At 29.5% G+C, this 25,822-nt stretch overlaps 1 protein-coding gene and 1 long non-coding RNA gene across 2 annotated transcripts; both read left to right on the top strand.

Moving 5' to 3' along the window:
• The first annotated feature begins 3,880 nt into the window (after positions 1 to 3,880).
• LOC122514972 lies at positions 3,881 to 5,320 on the top strand. Its single transcript, XM_043632107.1, has 4 exons — positions 3,881 to 4,039; positions 4,551 to 4,668; positions 4,839 to 5,106; positions 5,197 to 5,320. The coding sequence occupies exons 1-4, from the start codon at positions 3,881 to 3,883 to the stop codon at positions 5,318 to 5,320; spliced, it is 669 nt and encodes a 222-aa protein (XP_043488042.1).
• A 17,963-nt stretch (positions 5,321 to 23,283) lies between these two features.
• On the top strand, positions 23,284 to 25,101 carry LOC122514864. The gene is made up of 3 exons (XR_006303141.1): positions 23,284 to 23,690; positions 23,845 to 23,931; positions 24,832 to 25,101. It is a non-coding gene; the product is annotated as an uncharacterized LOC122514864 (long non-coding RNA).
• Positions 25,102 to 25,822: the final 721 nt, after the last annotated feature.

Here is a 25,822-nt window from a genome sequence, read left to right as displayed (position 1 = left end):
ACAACCCTTTGTTAATCGTCGGGAATAAGACACCTGTTACCACACTTATTATTAGGTATACCTTTTCAATATTTCGAATATTGTATCTATCCAACACAGGTAACCAACAGGTATAATTATAATAAGAGGGGGATAGGATTTATTATGAAGGGTTGTTATATCGATTCGATCATTATAATTTTATTGTTTACATTGAGTTTTAGGTATTCTCGAGTGGATGACGATTAGAATGGGTAATAAATAAATGAAGTGTAAGTTTCTTTTTATCATTTTCCCTTTTTTAATCGAAAACATTCGATACCAAGACATGTTTCCGAAAGCATTGTACTCTTACGAACGACACTTTCTTTATTCGAAAAGATTTGTCACATTTGTGTTAGGCGTATTACCAGACATAAGTTCATTCAAACGTTTTCTTTTTTTCTCGTTCGTATTCGTTTGCGCTTTATCGATGGTTATTGAAATGGTAATGTTAATCTCTCTCATTTTCGTATAATATTAAATATATATATATACAATTTTTGTTATATATTATTGAAGTGTCATTATTACGTAGATATTGTTTTTGCATTAATTACAGTGTTATCAATTGATCACGATGAATTATAAACTCGAATTGATGATCAAAATGTTGCAGAGAATAATATGCATGTTCTCATTTTTTTCCATAGTTTTCTCTACTTATTGCAACGTCGAAATAGTTGGTATCGCGTGTGTTTATTGTTTTGCCTTTTTTTTTTTTTTTTTTTTTACGTTAGTTTGATTTTGAAATTAATATCGATATTTATCGATAGACGTTGTCGTTATTTTCAGAGGACGTTAGTTTTTGAACACATTAAAGAAGATTACGAATTAGTGTCGGATGACGAAGAATTGGATATTATAGAAAAGTATATGAAACAATGTAAATATTATGCATTGTTTATTATTGGTAAGAATGATTATTATTGAAGTTATACTTCTTTTGGCGCGTTTGGGAAAATGTAATGGGAGTGATTTTTTTCCGAGCGTCTGGAAAAACGAACACCATGAAGTTTGTCGGTATTTGTGACGCGCGGCAAAACTATTTCAATTTTACGGCGTGAAGTTGTCTTTTCTTTTTCCCATTTTTTCTCAAGCGGGTCACCCATCCAAGTACTAATTGTACTCAGCGCTGCTTGACTTAAATGATCGAGCAGGAACCAATGCTATCACAGCGCCACGGCCGTTGACGCTTAAAGTAATTCGATATATTTTCCTTATATTTAGTATGGACTGATATCTATATTTTGATATTTTCTTTTTCTTTTTTTATTCTTTCTTATATATGTAATATATCAATCGATTGAAAATATGTTTCCTTTCTTATTTTTTTAAAGTTATTTTTGAGGTTATTGAGGTTATGTTTGTTTTGGTACGCTAAAGAAGTATAACTTCTTAAGTGCGTACATAAGTACACACATCAGTTTTTTTGTTTTGTATTATTTCTTATATATGTAATATATCGATCGATTGAAAATATATTTTCTTTTTTTTTTTTTAAAGTTATTTTTGAGGTTATTGAGGTTATGTTTGTTTTGGTACGCAAAAGAAGTATAACTTCTTACGTGCGTACATAAGTACACACAGTAGTTTTTATTAATTCGTTAGTATTGTAATATAATAGAAATTTTGTTTTGAGGATGTAATTTATTTGATTTGTTGCAGTGGCCTTTAATTCGTATATCATGATAGTATTATTTCCATCTATCTTCAAACTCATTTTATATTATTTAAATATAATCGATGATATTCATTTAACATTACCCCTATATATGAATAGAGTTTTTGACGTTGGCTTGCTATATTATTTTCAATTTATTTATGAAACAATATCAGCATATATCGTAATAACAGTTATATTAATAATTATGTCAACGTATTTGTCATTCGTACTGCACATTTCTGGCCAATTGAATATCGTAGTGTACGTGTTTCAATTATAAACAATGCCTATACGTGTTACTTAACTTTAATTCAATTATTTCATTATTCATTTTTATTTGACGTGATATTTTTTATTAGGATGAAAATACGTCGACCATTCAAGGATCATTTTGATAATGAAAAACTTCTCGATGAATGCGATTGGATAATCGATATAATCACGCGTTATAAAAGGGTCACCGAGTTAATACGATTTGTTATAATTTTTATTAAATGAATATAGTGATTTGTTTATTAATCTTTTGTTATTTTTGTTGAAGGTTAATCGATTTAGTTAATGCCATTACAAAGATGATATTAATTTTATCAGTATTTTTATTTACTCTAGTAATCATTTTAAATATCGTTTGCGTAAGTTAATTTTTGTAATATTATATTTCATTTATTTTAGAGATTCAATTTATATATTTGAACGTTTATTCATAAATACAGTCATAACTGTAGAATTTTACTTGTTTGTGTTTTTTTTTAATTTTTTTTTTTTTATTTCAGATACTTCAATTATCCGCAGATTTAAGACACATGAGCGAAAATATGGAAATTATTGTTTTCATATTTGGTTCTTTATTCGTCGTTTATATTTATTTTTACCTTGGACAAGAAATGTTGAATCACAATTGTAACGTTTTCGAAGAATTGTAAGACACTTAATATTCAATTATAATTGTTAATTTAATTACGAAAATTTTGCAAAAGTATAATATTTATTTGATTTCTAGATGTCAAGTACCGTTTTACCTGTTATCCGCAAAAACTCAAAATTTGTTCTTATTTTTGATGATGAGAAGCATGAAACCGAGTTATATTTCGATCGGTGGTTTGTTCATGTCATCTCACGAAGTTTTTGCTGCGGTAATTAAAAAGAAAAAGAAAAAAACAAAAAACAGGTGTCACTTTTCTTTATATTAATGATAATATGATCTGTTATTTTAGTTACTACAAAAGGCATTCTCTTTTGCAACAGTATTTTACAGCATCAAATCATGAACCCGAACAATAATGAAATTGTAATTGATTGCTATATGACCAAAATTTGACGTATAAAAAAATTAATCTTTTATCTTATCTTAAGTGCAATAAAAACATATATCATTTAAATAATTTATTTTATTCATTTGAATATATATTATTGTGTTTATATATATGTATATGTGTAACGATAGTATATTTGAAAATTATTATTCCAATATTTTTTTAAATATAATTTGATTATTAATTTTTTAATGATTATATATAATTATACAATTATATAATAAAATTTAATAATAAAATAATATAATAAAATTAATTATATAATTAAAAAAAATATATATAATTTTTTAAATATATATATATATATATTTTATATTATTACATACATATATATTTTTTAATAATATTTATTAATTCATTATTATTTTATTATATCATTTAATATGAAATTAATGATTGCATCGATTATATACATACCGGATTATTGTTTATTCTTTATTTTATTTAAAAAAAAACTCACCATTACCAATACACTAATCAAGGATAAAAATGATGAATTCTTTTGTACGAAGATTATTACGTGGTGGTTTAAAATCAAATGAGAAAGATTTCGATCCAATTGCGCATGTGTTTCGTTTGAAATGAAAAAAATATAAATGAAGAAAAGTATACTAAGTTAGTGATCGTGTGAACCAACACATGTTTTCATACTTATAGTCATTTTAAATCGTCACTATGGGAAGAAACATATAATTTTCTATATCGATTAGAATAGTATTATACTTATATGATTGACAGTTTTAGGTACATTTGTTTTTTCTTTAGAAATATTTTCTAGTTATTTTTTTACAAATAAGTAGATAATTGGAATATATAATGGGATACTTATAGCTGAATTTTAGTAGAATAACATCGTCAGTTGCATTCTAGCAACCTCGTAGTCATGTCTTCGGAAACTATAATAACAAATATTTGTACGTTTTACGAATTGAATTATCGATTGTTATTACTTACTGGTTTATGGCCTTATCAAGAAGGATTGGAATTATTGTTTCGTGTTATTGTCATAAGTATTTGTTTTATCGGTGGTATCATACTTCAGGTATGATATACTTTCATTAATTTAATCTATTATATTATAGAATTATGAGAATTATGAATTATAATTAATTTTAGAGAATATTGTTTTGCATTGTTTTTTTTTCTTCCTTTTATTTATTTTTAATTTTAATCATGAGTTATTATGAATTATTATATTGTTCTTTATTTTGTTTGTTTGTAATGATAAATTATTAAATTTTTCATAATTAAAATATTGTTATTTATTTTTACATTTAATTTAGTCTTATGAATTCTACCAGAGTGAATTTAGTATTCAAATGATCATTAAACAGTTTCCAATGTTCATACTCCTTCTAAGTACTTTGATTTCATATTGTAGTATGATCTTTCAATTCGAATTGGTATGTACCTTATATAATTATTATCATTATTATATTATTATTATTATATATGTATAATAATATAATAAATATATCAATTTCATTCGATGATATTTAGGATTAATAATTATATTATATATTATTTTATGTTTTTGTAATTGAATGTTTCAGTTGAAAAATATTAGCGGTCACATTGCATTCGATTGCAATCAATTGTCAAACGAGAACGAATTTATTATTATGCAGAAATACGCTAGAACAAATAAACGAATTACTTTAGCTATTACACGTGAGTATTTTTAATGGAAAATAAAATTCGTATAACATATTTCATTGATTTAATATAACGATTAATGCTTTTTATTTTTTCTATCTCTCTCTCTCTCTCGTTGACATTGGTTTATTTTCCTTCTTTTTCTTATTTCTTTTTTTTTTTTTTTTTTTGGTTTTCTTTTTCAGTGGGTGTTTATTTGTATTGTATAATGTTACTTTTCCCATTGATAATTCACATACTTTTATACAATACCGATGACATTAACGATACGCAATTGGTTCAATTACCATTTCCCATAGATCCTTCGTTAATCGATATAAAGAGTAAATTCTTTTACGTTATCGTTTTATTAGAAATTTTTGCATTAATTATTCTAAGTACGGTTGCTATCGTAACGATTACGTCATTTTTCTTATGCATAGACCACGCGTGTGCTGCTTTAAGTATTATAATGTAAGTAAGAATGAACACAACCAATCGTTGATACAATAAACGTGTGATTATTAGTATTATATTACGTTAGTATTACAACGTTATTTACAGATGTAAAATTGAACAACCATGGAAGACAAATTCGAAAGATCTTACATGTGATTATGTGACAATGTGCGATGCATGTAATTGGATCAGGGATATCGTCAGAAGTCATGTTAATGTTATAAAGTAACGTTTACGTTTGAAATTTTCTGAATAAAATTATCTTTTATTCTTTTTGAAGTTATACTTCTTTTGGCGCGTTGGGGAAAATGTAATGGGGAGTTGATTTTGTTCCGAGCGTCTGGAAAAACGACACCATGAAGTTTGTCGGTATTTACGACCCGCGGCAAAGCGATTTCAAGTATACGGCATGAAGTTGTCTTTCTTTTCTTCTTCCCCTTTTTTTCTCAAGCGGGTCACCCCATCCAAATACTAATCGTACTCAGCACTGCTTTACTTGAATGATCGAAGCGAGAACTAATGCTGTAACCGCGCCATGGCTGTTGACGCGTGAATTAATTCGATATATCTCTCTTATATTTAGTGTGGACTGATATCTATATTTTGATATTTTCTTTTTCTTTCTTTTATTCTTTCTTATATATATAAATAATAATTATTTTTTTATAAGTAATATTTTTCTTTGAAGTTTGTTTTTTGAAGTTATTTTTGAGGTTATTGAGGTTATGTTCGTTTTGGTACGGCAAAGAAGTATAACTTCTTATTATTATTATTATTTATTGATAATAATTTTATATATTGATATACTTATATTAATAATAATTTTATTATATTATTTATTATTAATAATAATAATTATTTAATATTAATTATTTTTTTGAAGTTATTTTTGAGGTTATTGAGGTTATGTTTGTTTCGGTACACCAAAGAAGTATAACTTCTTACGTGCGTACATAAGTACACACACCAGTTTTTTTTTAAGTTATTTTTTTTCTTTGAAGTTTTTTTTCTGAAGTTATTTTTGAGGTTATTGAGGTTATTGAGGTTATGTTCGTTTTGGTACACCAAAGAAGTATAACTTCTTACGTGCGTACACAAGTACGCACACCAGTTTTTGTTCTTTTTTTTGGGAAATAAATTTTATTCGACGTGATATGTCTCATTTTTTTAACATTTTTCTTTCTTTTTTCTTTTTTTTTTTTTTCTCTATTTACGTTTCAAGGTTCGTCGATTTGATAAACGCCTTGTGCGAAAGAATATCAATGCTTGTAGTTATTTGCGGTTTTTTCTCGATAATTGCAAACGGCATTTATGTAAGTAAATTTAATTAATGAAAATATATTAGAAATCACAAAAAAACAAAAGAAAATATTGTTAAAATTTCTACGATCGTTTATTAAAATTGATTTATTTTGGGGGTGAGGAAATTTTAGATAATACACAGAGATGATTTGATGGAAAACATAAAGGATACTATTTTATATATTATTTTTGTCCTAGTAACTTTGGTAACAATTGTTAATAATTCTTACTTAGGACAAAGATTGATAGATCACAGTACAAGAGTTTTAGAAAGTTTGTGAGTATATTTTATAATAATAATAATAATAATAATATTCCTTAATATCTGTGTGTGTGTATATATATATATTATAAAATAAATCATTATTATTATTATAAATATCAAACAGGCATCAAGTTTCATTTTATGAATTTCCAATAAAATATCAGAAAGCTTTAATAATGTTATTAATGAGAAGCGTTAAACCGTGTGCGATTGTAATCAACGGTGTGTACGTACTCTCGTTAAATTTTTTAGCACGTGTAAGTAAATTTTCGTTTTGTGTGTTTTTTTATCTGACTTTTTTTGTTCTTCTTTTTAACTTTCTTTTGATTTCTTCGAACGAGACTTATTATAACATATCATTAAATAATATTATTATTTTTCTAGCTTATACACACGTCATTGTCATACCTGATGGTATATTATAACATGCGTTCTTCAATCACAAATATTTAGAAACGAACGATCATATTAATCATGATACACGTATTATTATCATTATTTTGATTACAATTCAAAATACTACAATTAATAATAATAATAATAATAATAATAATAATAATAATAATAATAATATACTTACGTGCATATTGTATAACATATAATATATTCTCGATGTGAATGATAAATCATATTACGTGATCCTCGAATGAGATAATATTTTTTCCAACCCCTATTATTAGTATTTTTTTCTTTCTTTTTACGTTCTACGATTCCTAAATCAATATCGAAAGAAAATCAAAAAATCAAACACTGTTGGATAACGTTTATGTTAGTAGCGTTAGGATTGAATGTAATATCGCGAATGAGGTGCATTTAAACGTTTCCTATAGGGAAATGGTTAAACGTTACTGCGCATGTTCTGTTTTGATGGAAACCAATGGGTGTGGGGTTGGGGTGGAGTGAGGAAGAAAAAGAAGAAAAGAAAAATAAAACACACTCATACACACACACACACACAGACACATTTTCACGCACAACCCCTCGTATATAATTGCTTGAGAAATAAAGTATGTTTAAATGGCATAATCATTTGTAATAAGATACCACGAGTAGGGGTGGAGTGGTGGTAAGGGGTGGTTAGGGGGCTGGTAGTTCACAACGTAAAGTTGAATTTTGTCTTGTTCATTTTTTATTAGATTTCGATTAGATTAGCGTCTTATTTTTTTTCCCTTTTTTTCTGTTTTCCTCTGATGTTTTATTGAAAACTTAATAGTTTCGAGATTGTTGATTTATTTATCGAAACATTGAGAATGTTTGATCGTGTTTGATTAGATGTATTGATTTAGAAGAAATAACATATTTTCGCAAACATTGTTGAACCTTTGTAAAGCATGGACATATTCGAGGAACGTTGTTATTTATTTAATCAACAACTTATGTCTCTGATAGGCATGTGGCCTTACGAAAAGTCGAAAATGAAAAGAAAATTACGTATTTTTGTAGTAAGCATTTTTGTATTTATCGCTACTTATTCTCAGGTAATTGTATTTTTGTTTTTTTTTGTATTATATTATTATCATTATTATTTAACATTTGATTGCCGAAAATCATTAATTTTACTCATTTAAGAATTGATTTTATTGATTTTATATATAAATATTTTTAGAAGAATTTTAATAACAAATATTATATTATTATTATTTTATATTATATTATTTTATAATAAATAATATATATGAATTTATATGTAAAAATTGAACACGAATAAAATTTGTTGTAAAATAAAATTTTATTTTGTAAAAACTTTTTAATATATTTTGTTGTTCAACTCATTTAACAATAAGATAAAATATGGTGTATGTTTAATAAAAATTCGGCAATTTAATGTTATATAACAATAAATTTATATTCAATATATATATTTTATCATATTTTTTGTTTAAAGGGACATTTGTTGTTTCTATTCGAAACAAATTTGGAAACGATTATCGATGTGATGCATACGTTAATACCATGTCTATGCTATGGTGTTTGTTATTATGGTTATCTGTATAATTTTGACAACGTTAGTTTTGATTATTCATCGATTAATCGATACTTTGTTCATTCTTTTTTTTATTATTAATATTACAAATTTTATAAGATACAATCGATTTTGTTTGTTTGTTTGTAGTTGAAAAAAGTTTGCGATTGTATTAAATGCGATTGGCAAGAGTCAACGGATTCCCATGATTTATTAATTATGAAAAAGTATGCCAACGAAAGCAGATTGGTCACGATCATGTTCACCTGTTAGTATTTTGAACATAAATCTTATTGTCAATTATTTGCAATTAATAATAGGATTGAAAATTATCATTGATTTTATAACTTTATTTTACAGTTGTATTTTATTCATACGCAATATTTTTATTATCACCAACAATCTTACGAATATTTTTATACGCGATTAATAAAAGAAACGATTTTCCTTACACGTTGCCAATAAAATGTTGCATCAATGTAACAAACGGGGCGATATTTTCTTCAGTATTTTTATGCGAAATAATTATTTTATTTTTCATAGTAACCATAGGAATAACTTCATACTCGACTTATATTTTATTCGTACAACACGCTTGCACGTTGTTCAGTATTATAACGTAAGTGATAAACAATAAGAAAAAAAGGGGGGAACGTAAATAAAATGAAATATTTAAATATCGTTCAACGCGTATTGATTATGTTTATTTTTGTTTATAGTAACAGGATTAATCGACCATTCGAAGAAAACGATGACATTTTACATCCTGACAAAATGAATGAACAATACGATTGGTTGAAGGATATAACTAAACGTTATATTTATGCTATCCAGTTAATACGTTATATTTTATATATATTAATTATTATTAACAATTAACGATATTATAATAATGATAAAATATCTGTTAACCGAATGAATGAATTATTTTGTTTGTTTGTTTGTTTGTTTGTCTTTAGTTTCGTTGATCTGATCAATTCTTTGTCGGAAAAAGTTTACGTGATTGAAATGTTATTGGCATTGTTATTCATTGGGATAGATTTTTTGCACGTTAGTATAGATTGACATTAATAATAAATGTATTAATACTACGATATGTTTAATTGTTACCCCATTGATTTTGATTTTTAAATTTAGATGTTTCAAATATCATCTATGATGGAAAATATTGGCGGATCGTTGATATATTTTGTTTATATTCCTGGATCAATATTAATATTGTATCTTCAATGTTACGTTGGTCAACGTTTGTTAGATCATAGTGCAGAAATTTTAAAAACTTCGTAAGTAGTATAACAACGTTCATGATAAGTTTTTCAAATCAAAACCATGCACGAAAAATATAATAAATATATTATATTTATATATAATATAATATAATATATTTATTATTAATATATTATTTATTTTTTTTATTAATATATTATAATATAATATATTAATAATAAATATATTATATTATATTATATATAAATAAATATATATATATTTATAATTATAAAAAAAGTATTAAGTATATAATTTATATGTTTATATTTTATTTATTTATATTATCTTTTTACGTGTTCATAGAAGTTGCATTCCATTTTATAAAATATCAGTGAAATGTCAAAAAGGAATAATATTGTTAATATTAAGGAGTACAAAACCAAGCAAATTATCAATCGGTGGTTTATTCACTTGCTCGCATTATTTCTTTTCCGAGGTTGGTAAAATTTAATATTATATAAAAATAGTATATATAATGAAAAATATCACACATATATATACTCGTACGTGTATGAGCATATTTATATTTTCAAGTTGATGCAAAAATCATTGTCTTACGCTATGGTGTGTTATGCAATGCGTTAAAATATGATCATTTATTTCAACGGATATTTAATGGAAAACGAATCTCATTTTTCTACGAAGAAGAATCAAGTATACGTTAATCGATCGTTGTTATTAACATATTACTATTTAATAATAATAATAATAATAATAAAACAATAGATAAAGTGTCTAATATAAGATGTTGTAATTTTTCAAACGTTTTATAACAAATACGCATAATTATTTAATCGCACTTAATATTTTCTTACGAATGTTTTTTTTCTTTATTTTCTTTTATTTTTTTTTTTTCTATAAAATACGTAACACCCATAGAACAGCGTTGAGATTTATTGAAACCATAAAAAAGGAGTCCTTGTAAATTATCATTTTCCAAGCATACAATGAAAAGTTATATGCCATAATAATTCTTTCGGAATCTAACTCGGTATTATGTACCCCCCCCTACCCTCCTTTCCTTCCACCCTCTCTCCACCCTCTTATAGTGTCAACCGAACAACAACATTTCTAGAAAAATATAAGATCTGACAACGCGTTGAAACGTTTTTTTTAAAACTAATATAATAATATAAATGTATTTTTTATTTTTTTAACAAAGAAAGTATAAATTAAATGATTTTAATTGTTGTCCTTCAAATGCCGAAAACAAAAGAAAATGAAAGGGAATGGGGAAAGTAAAAACACCTCTTTCGAATTTCACGTAGTTTGACTTGAAAAAATAAACTGGATTTAATAACACTTTTGAATATTTTTCTTCTAACTTCTGAGTATAATAATATAAATTAAATAATAATATTATTTTCGTTCTTTTTTACGATCATTAAAATAATCGTAATCAAGCTAACCTATTTTTAGGTTATAATTTTCATTTTTATTTTTATTATTATTTAATCAACTTAACCTATTTTTTTTCCCCTCTATTATTCGTTTTAATATTTTTTTTTTATTCTATTTTATTTTAATACTTATAATATAGTATAATAATATAATTTTTGATTGGCTAAGTGTGACAGGAGGATTTATGCTTTGAGTAAAAATGAAAAAAAGTAGCCGTTTTATACGTTGGCAGGTAGGTAGGTAGGTAGTTATAGTTCTCGTTGGGTATTATCGCTTGCAATTATGTAAAAACTATGCTAATAGATATTGCAAAGAAAAATCCATTTATGGGAGCATTGTCGAGGAGAATGGGGGTTAGTTCGTTATAGAAAGTTGTTTCGAGAAGTGAGAGTTTACGTGGGAGAAGGATTAACCTCCTCCCTCTATCCCTCCCTCCCCCTGTAGCCCTTTAGTCTCTTCGTCCCTTCGACCCTTCGTTCCTTTCCACCGCTAACACTATCACCACCACCACCCCCCTTACCCCCATCTCTAACAGTAAGGAAAGACGAGGATTTTTCTGTAATGAAAAAAATTGGATAAATTATGCTAATGGAATATAATGCACGTAAAATGAACAAAACACACGCGTCCCTTGAACTTGTAAAAAACAAAAAAAAAACATCGACGTATTACCCAAACCTTCTAGGCACAATTTATGTTCTTCCTTTTTCCTTTTTTTTCTTTTAATTTGTTTTCCCTACGATTTTATTTCGTAACATGTTCTTTTTTTTCTTTTCTTCAATCGTTCGTTTCGCTTTTATTCGTTGATTTTTATCTCTTTTCTTTTCTTTTTTTTATGTTTCTCGAATGTCGTTGCATCGTTTGTTAATTTTTATTAAGAATTATTTTTGAATTATATATACGATCGAAAAAAATGCAAATCTGATTTTCCCTTTTTTTGTTTGTTTTTTTTTAATTATCTCTCATTAAAATTTAAATTCGTTGTCTCTCGACGAAAGGTTCTTTCGTTGTTTTCTTTAAAGAGAAAAAAAGAAAAGAAAAAAGAAATAAAAAGTTTCACACGTATGTCGAATACGTTTCAAAAAATAATAATAATAATATATGCGTGTGACACTAATTTTCCCCAACCCTCGAAAACTTCTACCAATTTCACTCACCCTTCAACTGAGATATTTCTATGACGATGTAAATTTGAAAACGTCATTTTAATTCGAGCCCCATGCGTCCCCCCTCCCGCCCTTCTTCCCCTGACTGTGTTGTAGTTCGCATAAAAGCTTCAACGAACCGTACGATGCTGCGGTGTTCTTTGATGTTACGCTAATTATTCTTTGTCAACGTTGCACTTTAACGTTTTCTATTATTTTATTTGTACTGTGGTGTAGGTACGTCAGAGTTTGCAATTAAATGTTTCCACTATTTCAATTATACTTTTTTCTTTTCTTTTTGAAGTTATACTTCTTTTGGCGCGTTTGGGAAAATGTGATGGGAGTGATTTTTTTCCAAGCGACATGGTAAAAACGACACCATGAAGTTTGTCGGTATTTACGATGCGCGGCAAAGCGATTTCAAATTTACGGCGTGAAGTCGTCGTCTTCTCTTCTTCTTCCTTCTTTTTTTCTCATGCGGGTCACCCATCCAAGTACTAATCGTACTCAGCGCTGCTTGACTTAAATGATTGAGCGGGAATTAGTGCTACCACCGCGCCATGGCCGTTGAAGCATAAAATAATTCGATATGTCTTATATTAACTGTGGACTGATATCTATTTTTATCTTTTTATTCTTTATTATATTATATATATATATATATGTATATATTATATAATATTATAATATATATTTTATTATAATATATATATTTTTTCTTTTTTATTTATATTTTTATTTTATATATATATATATATATATTTTTATTTATTTATATTTATTTATTTATATTTTTATATATACTTTATTATATATTATATATATAATATAATATTATTATTATTTTTTGTTATAATGTAATAATTATTATTATTTTTTCTTGAAGTTATTTTTTTGAAGTTATTTTCAAGGTTATTGAGGTTATGTTCGTTTTAGTACGTTAAAGAAATATAACTTCATACGTGCGTACATAAGTGTAGACATGCCAGTTTTTTTCTTCTTCTTTTTTCGATCATCGAATTTTCAAATTTCCAGTAGTCTAAATAATAAATGAAAAAACAAAAGATATAAGAAAAAAAAGAAAGAAATCAACCATATTGTTAATTCCATAAGAAAATAAATGATTGATTTGAAAGAAAAGAAAAAAGAAAAATAATAGTCAATTGAATTCGTGTCATTCTATTATACGTCACAATGAAAATGAATGTTATATAACATTAACACAACGATACTTTCTTAGGAAGATGATAAGATGATGTAAGAAAGCCACGGTTTCTATCGTAGAAAGGGTTTTGCGGTTATATTATATGGAAAAGGGCAGAAGTACGCGTTCGTGCTTCCACAGAGCCTTCCCTGTCGACCCTTTTGCGCCCTAAATGTCATCTACATATTCATGCTTATAACCGGCCATTACTGGCACCTAACCGCGTAACTTGTTCGCGCAAGCGCATCAAAAAGGGCTACGCGCCGTATTTACCTTCGTCTTCTTCCAACAGAGAGAGAGAGAGAGAGAGAGGGAGCGTGAGTAAAAGAAGAGGAACAGAAGGGGAGAGTGGTGGGGTTGGGAGGGGGGGAGTCCTTTAATACCTTCGCCGGAAACTACTTGGAATCTCGTTTCTACATGGGATTTACATCGGAAACTTACCCGTGTAATACATTTATCCTTCATCCCCACCCCTTCCTCCCTGCACCACCCCTCCCCCCACCACAGAACCTTTTTCTTATGCATCAATCGATTCTATCGTATTTTGATCATTTTTGTTGTTGTTGTTGTTGTTTTTGTTGTTGTATTTCTTTCTAATGAAAAAAGTAAAAAATAGGTGGGATTTTGTTCTTAAATCGCTATGTCATTTTTAAAATGATTATTCGTAAGACGTTTTTTAGAGAAAATAATTCGTATTTATTATAATATTGATTGATGGATAGTGAATTTAAACGAATAGATTTAAAAGGTCAATATATATAATTGTAATGTAATCCTATGGTTGAACGATTTGATTTTGATTTTGATTTATAAAATTTTCAGGGGTATTGATGAGAATGGAAAAATACTTTTTAGTTTGTTAAAAAAAGGATACGTAGTAATGTAAACACAGAAATGGGATATTTTTTTGTATCGATTTGATGCAATCCTGTGCCCGAACAATTCGATTTATTGAATTTTATTGGAGAATTTTGAGGTTATGATGAGAATGGAAAAATATGTTTCAGTTTGTTAACAAGGATACGTAGTAATGTGAACATAGAAATAGAATATTTTATTTATGAATTTGATACAACTCTGATACAATTCTGTGCTCGAACAATTCGATTTTTTTGAATTTTATTGCAGAATTTTGAGGTTATGATGAGAATAGAAAAATATATTTTCTTAATTTTGTATGAATTTGATGCAACCCTTATGCAACTTTGTGCTCGAACAATTTCGATCGATAATATTATTCGAATGTTATATTAACGAGGAGAATGAAAGAACATTTTTTGGTTAGTTAAAAAAGTATTAAGTAATGTGAATAGCAAAGTAAAGAAAACTTTAAACGATGTTGTGATTTAGGTAACGGTTAAAATGAGAACTCTGTTTTCTAAAGGAAGCGACTTAATTAAGAACGATATATCCCTTGTAAACGTTAAAAGCGTTATGAGAAGGTTGCGAAAGCATAACGTTTTTCCATCGTTTCGGTTACCACCATGGACGGTAAGGGAAGAAATGAAGAAAAGACCACGTGTTCTTCATGGTTGTACGATTTTCGTTGCCAATTATAGTGATCCTTTATGAAATAATAAAAACTTATAATAAATTTTGATGATTCTACGGTGCGTTATTGTTAACAGCTTGCAATCTCAACAATTGTTATTTTTTGTTTTTGTCAATTCCACATAACAAACAAACAAAAGGTAAAAAAATTAGGACAGGTATTTGAAATGAAGAACTCTCTTGGTAAACTTATATTTGATTTGTTATGTTATTTTAATATTATATTTTATAATAACACGATAAAGAGAAATTTATGAACAATTTCATTGTTTCTATTTGAAGTTAGTTATCTATAAATTCGCAAAGAAATATGACGAATCCTTGAAATGTCGTCAGAGTGAATCAGAAAGAGAAAGATAAAGAGAGTGAGAAAAAGATAATATTGATGACAGCTATGTTTCAAAAATCGATGGAACATCAGAAGAGAGTGTACGCGATAGAGAAATAGAAGTAGAAATAGAAATAGAAATAGAAATAGAAATAGAAAGATAAAGATAAAGATAGTAAAAGATAGCTATACGTAATATAGAGAAAATTCGAGAAATAAGAGAGACAATTTGCGATATGACTTCCGCGGAATAAAACGTAACGAGGGTGACATTTGTCGAAGTAGGATCATGCGAACTATTATTACTGAAACTGAATGAAACAATGAGCGAGAGCGAACTTGTCCTCGTACTTTTTTCTTTCTTTTTCCCTTCTTTCTGGGAAAAAGAAAATGTCAGTTTGTTCTACTACTCTGCGTATCCTATTTTTCAAAAAAAAAAACAAAAACAAAACAAAAGAAAAGTAAAAAATAAGAAAAAGAACAGGTAAAGTTTAAGGAAGGGGGGTCACCATTGAGTCATTGTACAAAAAAAAGGGGTAGAAAATTGTTTGTCAGTTAGAAATTTATCTACCTGAAATTAATTAAAGTTAAATAAGTTTAGGGTAAAAAGAAAAGTATACCGAAACATGACGTAGAGAGTAGTTAACAGTTTCAATATCCTACTTTTTATCATCCTTTATTTCACTCACAACGAACGAATGTTCACGAATGTTCACGAATAACCGTGAACGACAACTGGGTAACCACCGTGTCATTTTCTTTCCAGCACGGTAGAAAGTTAACATTGCGCGTTAACTCGGTCAATAAAATCTTGATCGAGCATTGCCGATCTAAACTGAAAGAGAAAAAGTTAGGATAAAAGGGCAGAAGAGAGAGAGAGAGAGAGAGAGAAAGACCAAAGATGGGGTATAAAGATAAAACTGGCTGCGTGAAATTTCAGTTCACTGAAGTACCTCGATATCATCGAATATTTCGTTGTTCGCAATTCGACCAAGAAAAGAAAAAAAGATAAAGTTAGAAAGAGACGACGTGCACCAACAACACAAAGATGACAGAGAAAGAGAAAACAAGTGTGTGTGTGTGTGTGTGTGAGAGGGAAATGGAAAGGGAAAAGGGAGAAGAGACTCGTTGAGGCTTGACGTTCGACAATGGGCAATTTTCTCTGACCGGACGAGAAGTTTCGTGGTCAGCCTCGACTACGATTAGATAGAAGCGAGCCAGGGTAATGGCGGGAGGTCCAATCTGCATTCGTAATGACGAACGTGGAAGGTGACACAGTGTCTGACCTCGGTGCAGTGACATCGGCCATCTATTAACCCCTAGAGCCATACGCTTGCTCTCGATTCTCTGTCATGGGTGGGTAGGTAGGAAGGTAGGAAGGTAGGTAGGTAGGTAGGTAGGTAGGTAGGTAGATAGAGGATGAGAGAGAAGAACAGGAGAGAGGAGGAATGGGATGGGATGGGATGGGGAGCCGGTTGGGACAGAAGGAATATCAACCAGTTGGATACTACTACCCTTTGGTATCATCCCTTGTGCTAATGACACCTTTCGTTGCATTGCCACGAATTTCTACTGTCACATATCCTATATTGATCGTTCAATTTTTCTTCCTTGGAGGAAATAGATATCTTTTTATATATTAATATATTATATTATACTAGTATTACATATAATATATATATATATAATATATGTATAAGATTCATGACAAAATTGAGTTAAATATATAAAAAGTTTCCTACTTTAAGTTGCATCACGGTGGAGAGTTTGTATTTTGTCTTTTTTCGGTTATTGTTAAAACAGTAAGATCCATATTTGTACACTACATCGTTTCAACTGTTATTCACTTCGAACAACAACAACAACAACAACAACAACATCAACAACAACAACAACAACAATAACAACAACAACAACGAACAAACGAACGAGCATTGCCTCACTTATCCAGGCATTGCTAGCATTGCCTGACCCACCTTACGCATTGCTAGCATTGCCTGACTCCCCTTAGGCATTGCTAGCATTGCCTGACCCTTCCTTAGGCATTGCTAGCATTGCCTGACTTTCCCAGGTATTGCTAGCATTGCCTGACCTCCCTTACGCATTGCTAGCATTGCCTGACCCTTCCTTAGGCATTGCTAACATTGCCTGACTTTCCCAGGCATTGCTAGCATTGCCTGACTTTCTCATGCATTGCTTTCTTCAGGCATTGCATTCATTTCTACAGCACTATATCACAAATTTATTTTCTAAATATACTCTTAAAAACTAAATTACCTTATAACAATAACGCAAAGTAATAATGAACCTTACATAACACTGTTTCACTCAATACGGCATTTTCTAGGAACCTATCTACCATATTATATTAGTAGTATAAATATATATTAGTCGAGTTTGATTAATTTTTGATTAGTAAGGAACGATTTATATTATGTTAATAAAAAATAAAAGAGAAAACAGATAGAGAAAATATTGAAATAATATAAATGGATAAAACTATTTATACATATATATATATATATCATATATGCGTGTGTGTTTGTGTTTGTGTGTGTGTGTGTATATGCTTTCAGAACGCTTTACGAGGAACGTTCAAGTGGATTGCTGGAAAGTTTTAGGCCGCAGAGTAAATACATGCTATGCGACTCGATGCATTGTACACTAATGACGAATAAGAGCAAAGTTTCACAGTGTGGCTTCGTGGGAGTGATAATGGCGGGCTTCCTCTCCCTCCTCTCGCTTCTCTTTAACCTCCTGTCTCTCTCCCTCCCCATGCCACCACCACTCATTCGAAACCCCATCTCTCTTTTCAACCCTCCCCAACCCTCCCCCCTCCAGTGTGGAATTCCATAGCTAATCTTAAGCAGAATTAGCTTCCAGTACTCGATTGGAAACCACTGTAATCACGTTTGCATCAGTGCATTTAATTCCGTAAACGAGATTTTACCCCTGGTAACAGCATTCCGTGATCATGGGAGATGCATTAGGTCAAACATAGATATCAATGAATTATTATACTTGCGGTATAACATTTGGATTCTGGTGTGTTAACCCCACCCCCCGCGTCCTCCCTTCTCCTCATCATCATCCTCATCCTTTACTTATGATTTCTCCTTCTGTATTCTCGATTATATCGTTTTAATTGCCAGTTGGATTACAGTATTCCTTCCTCGATCAAATTGTTTATGAATATATATATATATTGATGTATAATCTGTGGAGAAATATATATACAGTCAAAGAACAAAAGTAAATTGTACAGGTATTTGAAATGGACACTTCAATTGGTCAAACTTATATTTGATTTTTGTTATAAATTTTCTCTCGTGATAAATATGATATTATATATGAATGAATTAAAAATAAAAAATAAATATTACAAAATGAAACGTTTATTCTTATCGAAATTTAACGTAGTCAATTGAATAACGATTATAAAATATTATAATTTTATTTATAAATTAATGTAACGTTGTACACTTGATCGTATGTTTTTTAAACAGGACACAGATAATCACCACAACGTGTGATGATTGGTCAATTGGTAATTTTGTAAATTAGAATAAACATCGATTGTATTTCTCGTAGATTGCGGATTCGAAATTCAAAGATATCTCGTTAGGATCGATTGTCAAACCAACCAATGGAAAATGGTTGTTGGTTTTGGTCGATAGCGGTAAAGAACAAACAACGTTGTTCAAGGTACAACCAAAACCTAGGAGTTGCTTGGTTGGCGATGAGCCACGCATCATTTGCCTTGAGAGTTAATGCTGTAGCCCAGACTGGCCGCTAGCCTACAAGATTGGAAAGTATAATGCTTATGTTTTATAGATTCTAGCAACCAGCTAAAGTGTATATATAGATATACTATCTTCCTTTATATCGTAGTTGCATCCGGGCTAGTGCATTTCAATGGGAATGCTCGAGAACATCTTCGTTGTTTATTTGTATAACGATATTATGACAGTTTTTATTACGTAAAAGAATAAATTTCATTATTCAAATAATATAATAATCATCATAATAATAATAATATAAAATATAGAGAATTGAATGAAATATACACTTGGTTCTTTATCATAATAATTGAAACAATTGGATTTAACACTTTAACGACCGCTCACACAACATGTGTGTGATGCTACCGCCGAAGGTTTTTGGCCAGTACCACACTCTTTGTGTGATAATTTATGAATGTAAACAAGTGTGGATACTGCTATTGGCTTCATATTTCATTGTCACGTCTTTGATTCTAGGTAATTATTGTCTATTTTTAATTTTTGATTAAACTACGGTTGTGTACCATGTAAATTGTGAAGCAAATATGGGCGTAACCTGCCGTATAAGTGCAAAAAAAAAAAGAAAACCTACTTATTTTAGGTGTAAGACACGTAAAATATCTTTGTATGTAGGTGATTGCTTTAATAATTACCATACGAAGAAAAAAATATTAAATTTGTTTATAATTTATATTGAAAAATGTTAGATTTTTGTTGTTTTTTTGTTTTATGTTAACTTTTTCGTGAATTTAATAAAGTTCTTTGAAATGAATTCTTCAAAAATACTTCCGGCCCCTGGCGACGTTTGACTGCGTAGACGTGCGGTCGTTAAAGTGTTAATATACTTTTAACTAAGCTTCAACTTTTTCCATTTCAATTGAAAATGTTAATTGACTCGATCACTGTAACACAACTTAAAACAAACATAATGGGAAAAGTGTACACGCATTTAATATTATAACAATGTGATACAAGTTATCAGTACATTTAAAATGATATATCCATATAGAATCCCATAGAATCCAACCAAGAAGCGGTTTCGATGCTTTCCGCATTTGCTATCGAGAATGCACTTTTCTTGTTTCCCCACTTAAGAAGGAGTTTCCGGATGCGAGATGTACCTTGCTTTCAGTATGAACGCAATATACCCCTAAGCGGTGTGGTATCTTTCTATTTCTCTTTTGTAAGTAACTCGACTTACTCGGATTATACATGTCTCTCTACCTGTGTGCGCGTGTGTGTCTGTGTATTTGTGTACGTGTACGTATCCCTGTGGTTTTATTAAAATTATATAACAGTATTATTTCTTACGGTTTATTTCTAACTATGTTAAATGTTTTCAGATGGTTGACTTGTGCAGACATAGTTGAATTTAAACTAATCGGTATTCGATTTGAATCGAATGTAAACGTTAGAAACGATCAGCTTATATGAATTTCGATCGTATTGGTCCAGTTCGAGGAGTTTTACGTTCAGAAAAGAGAGAGTGAGAGAGTGTGAGTGAAACGGACGATTTCAAACTACCCCAGGAACTGTAATTTTACAAAGTGACGTACCAACACTCGACGCTAGTACGCTAGTGGATGAAGGGATAGAAGCAAGGGTGCACACTGCACAACCCTCATCAGCAACGGTATTGCCGCGATAGCGGAGCTACTCGTCAAATATTTACTTTGGAGGATGCTGGTGCCAGGCAACGGGAGTAGTAGTATCTCAGTTGTTGAGCAGAACGAAGGAAAGGGGGGTGTAGGGGTAGGGGAGGAGGATCTTGTTCGAGAGAGTCAGTCCAATGCGAATGCATCCCTCTCGAAACATTTTTATCCCCGTATCGATAGATTTTCATTTTGATTATTATATTAATTAGGATTTTCTTATCTTTCAGACGGTTAGTTGGTTGTTTGGTTGTTGGTATAATGAGAAAGAATGTTTTATGAATGATATAAGGTTTAATATTTAATAAGAATTTTTGATTTATGTTTGTTAAGATTTATATTTGTTATATTGGAGTTTAAGATGTTTAGTTTTGTTTGTGTACTTTCGGTTAGGGATGTTTTGATCGAATTTAATAAATATACAAAATACGAATTAATTAAAAAAATAATAAATATCGAATTTAATAAATATAAAAATAATTATAAAATTGGAGACTGTTTGATATTATAAATAATGAGACATTTGAAGTATTCGATAAATATTTTGAGTTGTTTTCTATAGACATACTAAAGAAGGATTACTTTGAAATGTAAAAAGGATTTTTAGTTTTGTTCAATTCGAGTAAGGATGCTGATTGAAAGGATCAAAGCGTTGGTACATAAATACAGGGGTATTTAATTGTCCGACCATAGAAGATAGTACTAATTTAATTTGAAAGACCTTCTTCTTCTTTTTTTTCATTTCACTCTCTCTGTGTTTCTCTTAATTACTAATTTCAGGTTATTTTTCGATGGTGAAATAGATTTATACGCGTTTTTATAGAAATCTTTAATCGAATTTAAAGTTTTTATTATTATATTTTTAGATACGTCTGCGCAGAGAATATCTAATTGCAATTTTCGTCACGAAAAGCTTTAAAATAAGTGGACGTATTAATTATACTTTTCTGGCTCTGCATATAAGTCAATTATCAAATATATAATTTCCATGGAATTTCGTTTGCATATTAGAAGAATACAGAGAATAAAATGTACATCCGATAAAAGTTATTTTATTACATAATTATGTTTCATGTAATAATTTGTAGAATAAATTTAATTTTATTACCAGAGATATATCACATTTTTACGATGTAATATCGTAATTTGCGATAGAAAATTATCCGTTTCGATCGTTTTTATCTGTAATTATTATATTTCTAATGTTTCGATATATTAAAACTGTATATTGAGAATTTTTGAACTCAAGTAAGGTGCCATTTTAAAAATTGCGCAGAGCACATGCGTATTTTATTTCGAGAGGTTATAATTTAATATTCTTTTGTCGAGTTTTTAATTTTATTAGCACGATTGGTGTACTTTATTTTATATTTAAATCAATGATATGTTTATTATTTATTAGAAACCGTCATATTTTTTATTATTTTCAAATTTCGTATATTTTTTATATACTATCTGTATGTGCGTGTAATATATATATGCACTTATCGTGCATATGTGTATATCGGTTATATTGGCACACTTTACTAATACAATCTTTCCATTTTGTAAATTAAAATACATCATGTTCTATAAATCAATAAAACTTTGAAAAATGGTCTATGTAGTCAACTTATGGTTTCATGCAAATTTACCTTATCGCATGGGGTAATATTAATTCAATCATATGCATCAAGTAATATTATTTTATATAGGTATTATTAATTTATTACCTTGGTCAATCATTTTATTACAAGTATATATATATAATAATATAATTATAACACATTATACATAAACCATAACAATATCTTATTGGTTCGTACGATTAAACAATAATAATTGAAGTATAATCAATTTCATTCCTATCATTAAGATAAATAACTTTTGTATAATAATTTGCAAAACTTTAATGAAATAAGATAAAAAAAAAAACAATTATAAAGAAAAAATATATAAATTATAAGTTGAAAACAATTGCCTAAATAATTTCATAATTATTTATAAAATCAATTTAGATAATTGCATTGTTAAATAGTATAGAAAGAAAGATACGAATGGTTTAGGATTAAATGGAATATTATAAATAAAAAAAAGGGATACAGGATGTATTCTTTGATTATTGCTGAAAGGATAAAAAGAGAAACGTTTGGAAGTTATCGATCGAGCATTATATTTCCCGCGATTAATTGTCTGGTACTGTACTGACTGAGAGACCCTTCTTCTCCTAGCGTGCATTGACCTTCGTTTGACGTCGGCGTCGTTCGGTTCAGTTCGCCAATCCTCGCTAGTGGTGGGGGATTCGCGAGTTGCTAATTCGTTCCTTTCCACCATTGCTCGCTCCGCTTCCGCCGTGTTTACTTCGTGTCAGTGCGCGTATCCTTTTCCGCGAAACTTTATTTCGAATTGTCGAGTGCGAGCATAGTTTTCAAATATTTTATTCTTCTTCGTTAGTAATATATACTTTAATTAAAATAATATAGACGCGCAAGAGTGTCGAGATCGAAATGAATAGAATTGTTATTTTTTAAAATTCAAATCTCGTTAAGTGTTCGTTTACTCCGATCGTGCGTCATCTTTTTTTTTTTTAAATTTGGTTCGTTCGTTAAACGATCGGGAGTGATTTAAAGAAGAAATTATCGAAAAACTACGATGGAAAACAACCTGTGTGCGCGTGTTTAACATACCACCAGTGTATACTTCGTTATGTGCGTGGGTTTGTTTTATTTTAAACAAGAACGCGAGTGATTATATTTGTGTACGTGTACATTTTTATTTGATCATATACATTTCATTTCATTTATATTATTTATTTGATATTAATATCTGTGTTTCACGTTTTAAATCACCATGGTTATTATCAACGACGAATTTAGGGATGGGAATAAGGGTGGGTGTGTTTTGAATTGTAGGATACTTCCTTCTTAAGTCGAGAGAGAGACACAGTTACAATTTACCCGCGCAAATTCAAATCCGGATCGGAGTACAGTTTTCATTAGGTACGAAATTAATTAATCCTATCAATTAAATGATCTTTGTTCTCTTTACTTCAATAATGATTTCTGAAATCTAATCTCTGCAATTAGAGTTGTATCGATGCTCGCATCATTTTTTTTCTATCACGTTTCACGTTTCCTCTTTTCAAATTTCCACTATAAATGAAATAACAAATATATAATAGCAATTGATTATTTCCATTTAATTGAATTCCCATGTTCATACATTCGTAAAATTTATATTTGTAAATTATTAATAAAAAAAAAGTCTTTCTAATTGATTTAGAAAAATCAACGAATTCATTTACTTTCATTAGAAAATGACGATGTTTATCATGAGAACAATGACGAAAATAAACCCCACACCCCACCCCCACCACGTTAAATCGAGTAGAATATTTTTTTGTTGCTTCGTATGTGTTTGATTAACAAGAAAAAGAAAAAAAAATAGAAAAAAAAATAGCGTTAATTATCGACTGCGAGCATTCCTGTATAGAATAGTGGGGAAATAGAAGAAGAAGAAGAAAGGAGTAGTAGTGGTACTCTTTCTGTATTTTTTTTTTCCTTTTTTTTCTTTTTCAGTGCTTGAAAAATCGAGTATTCAACTTGTCTATTTTTTCGAATGTAAAACTCGGATAAAGAATGCACCCCCGGTGTGTGTGCGTGCGTGTTTATGTGTGTGTGTGTGTGTGTATGTGTTTTTTTTTTCCTACTACTATTCTTCTATTTTCCTCTTATCAGAAGATAACAAAGAACGACGTTACCAGACATGAACTGCATTTGCATCATTGGTTTTACGTGAATATGGATGCACGTAATGTAATGTATAAGTATTAGTATATATATATATGTAAGCGTGTGCGTGTGCATAGGTGCATATATTGGATGTAAATTATTTTGAAGGGTTTGGTAAAGGGCGATAGAATTTTGCAACAAGGCGATAATTCGCAATTAAAGTAGGCACTCGACATTTGTGTGTGGTGGTGGAGGTGGTGATGGTGGTGGTGGTGGTGGTGGTGGTGGTCGATGAATTGGCTCGTGAAAGTGCAACCACGCTGAGAGAGAGACTTCGGGTTCACTGAGGGGTACTGAACAAAAAAATAAAAAAAGAAAGGGAAGCAAGGGGAGTAGGGGAAAAAGGAAAAGGGTTGCATTTAACAGCAGGAAAATTGGCTGGTGCTGCTCGCGTATACCGAGTGATTAATTAATTTAACGAGTAATAGTAGTGGTAGTAGTAGTAGTAGTAATACTACACTTCACTGTCAGTTCAAACAGAAATATCATTCAACAATTCGTTTCTAACGTTAAAGATAATTGTTACCCCAAACTAAAAAATTTATTTTGTTTTCTTTTTTTTCCATTCCTTGTTCACAGTTTCGTTCGAAAAAGTATTTTCTTTTTTCTTTTCTTATATTAATTGTCATACATCATTACGATTGTTTTAGGAGTGGGTAGGATTACGATTGTTTTAGGGGTGGTCTTGGTTTTTTAATTTCATTCGATTATTATACTTTCAGTTCTACTTCGAGAAGTATATTTTGTTTCTTTTGTTTTTATTTTTTTAATTGTTGTTTTTTTCTTTTTTGTGAATAGGATTTTAGTGAATAGTTGAGTTGTTATTTGAAGTAGACGTACTATAGTGATGTTTGAACGAGAACAACGAGGATGGCGGTGTAGTGCGTTAATTTCGATGTCACGAAGTGATTGTGCTCAACTTTTCGATTTTGTTATATTTCGAGATTTACTATTCAGACTGAAACCGACTGATTTGTCCGACTGATTGATTGATTGGTTGATTGATTGATTGATTGATTGATTGATTGGTTGATCGATGGATCAATTGACCGATTATCCGATACCTGGATACGATCAAACTTTCAAGTATCTTTTAATT

This window comes from Polistes fuscatus, unplaced genomic scaffold (genome assembly GCF_010416935.1).
Source record: "Polistes fuscatus isolate 324 unplaced genomic scaffold, CU_Pfus_HIC Scaffold16, whole genome shotgun sequence".
In the NCBI taxonomy this organism is placed as follows: domain Eukaryota; kingdom Metazoa; phylum Arthropoda; class Insecta; order Hymenoptera; family Vespidae; genus Polistes; species Polistes fuscatus.
The sequence above is the reverse complement of the archived record's forward strand: the minus strand, read 5'-3'. Positions and strand labels throughout refer to the sequence as shown.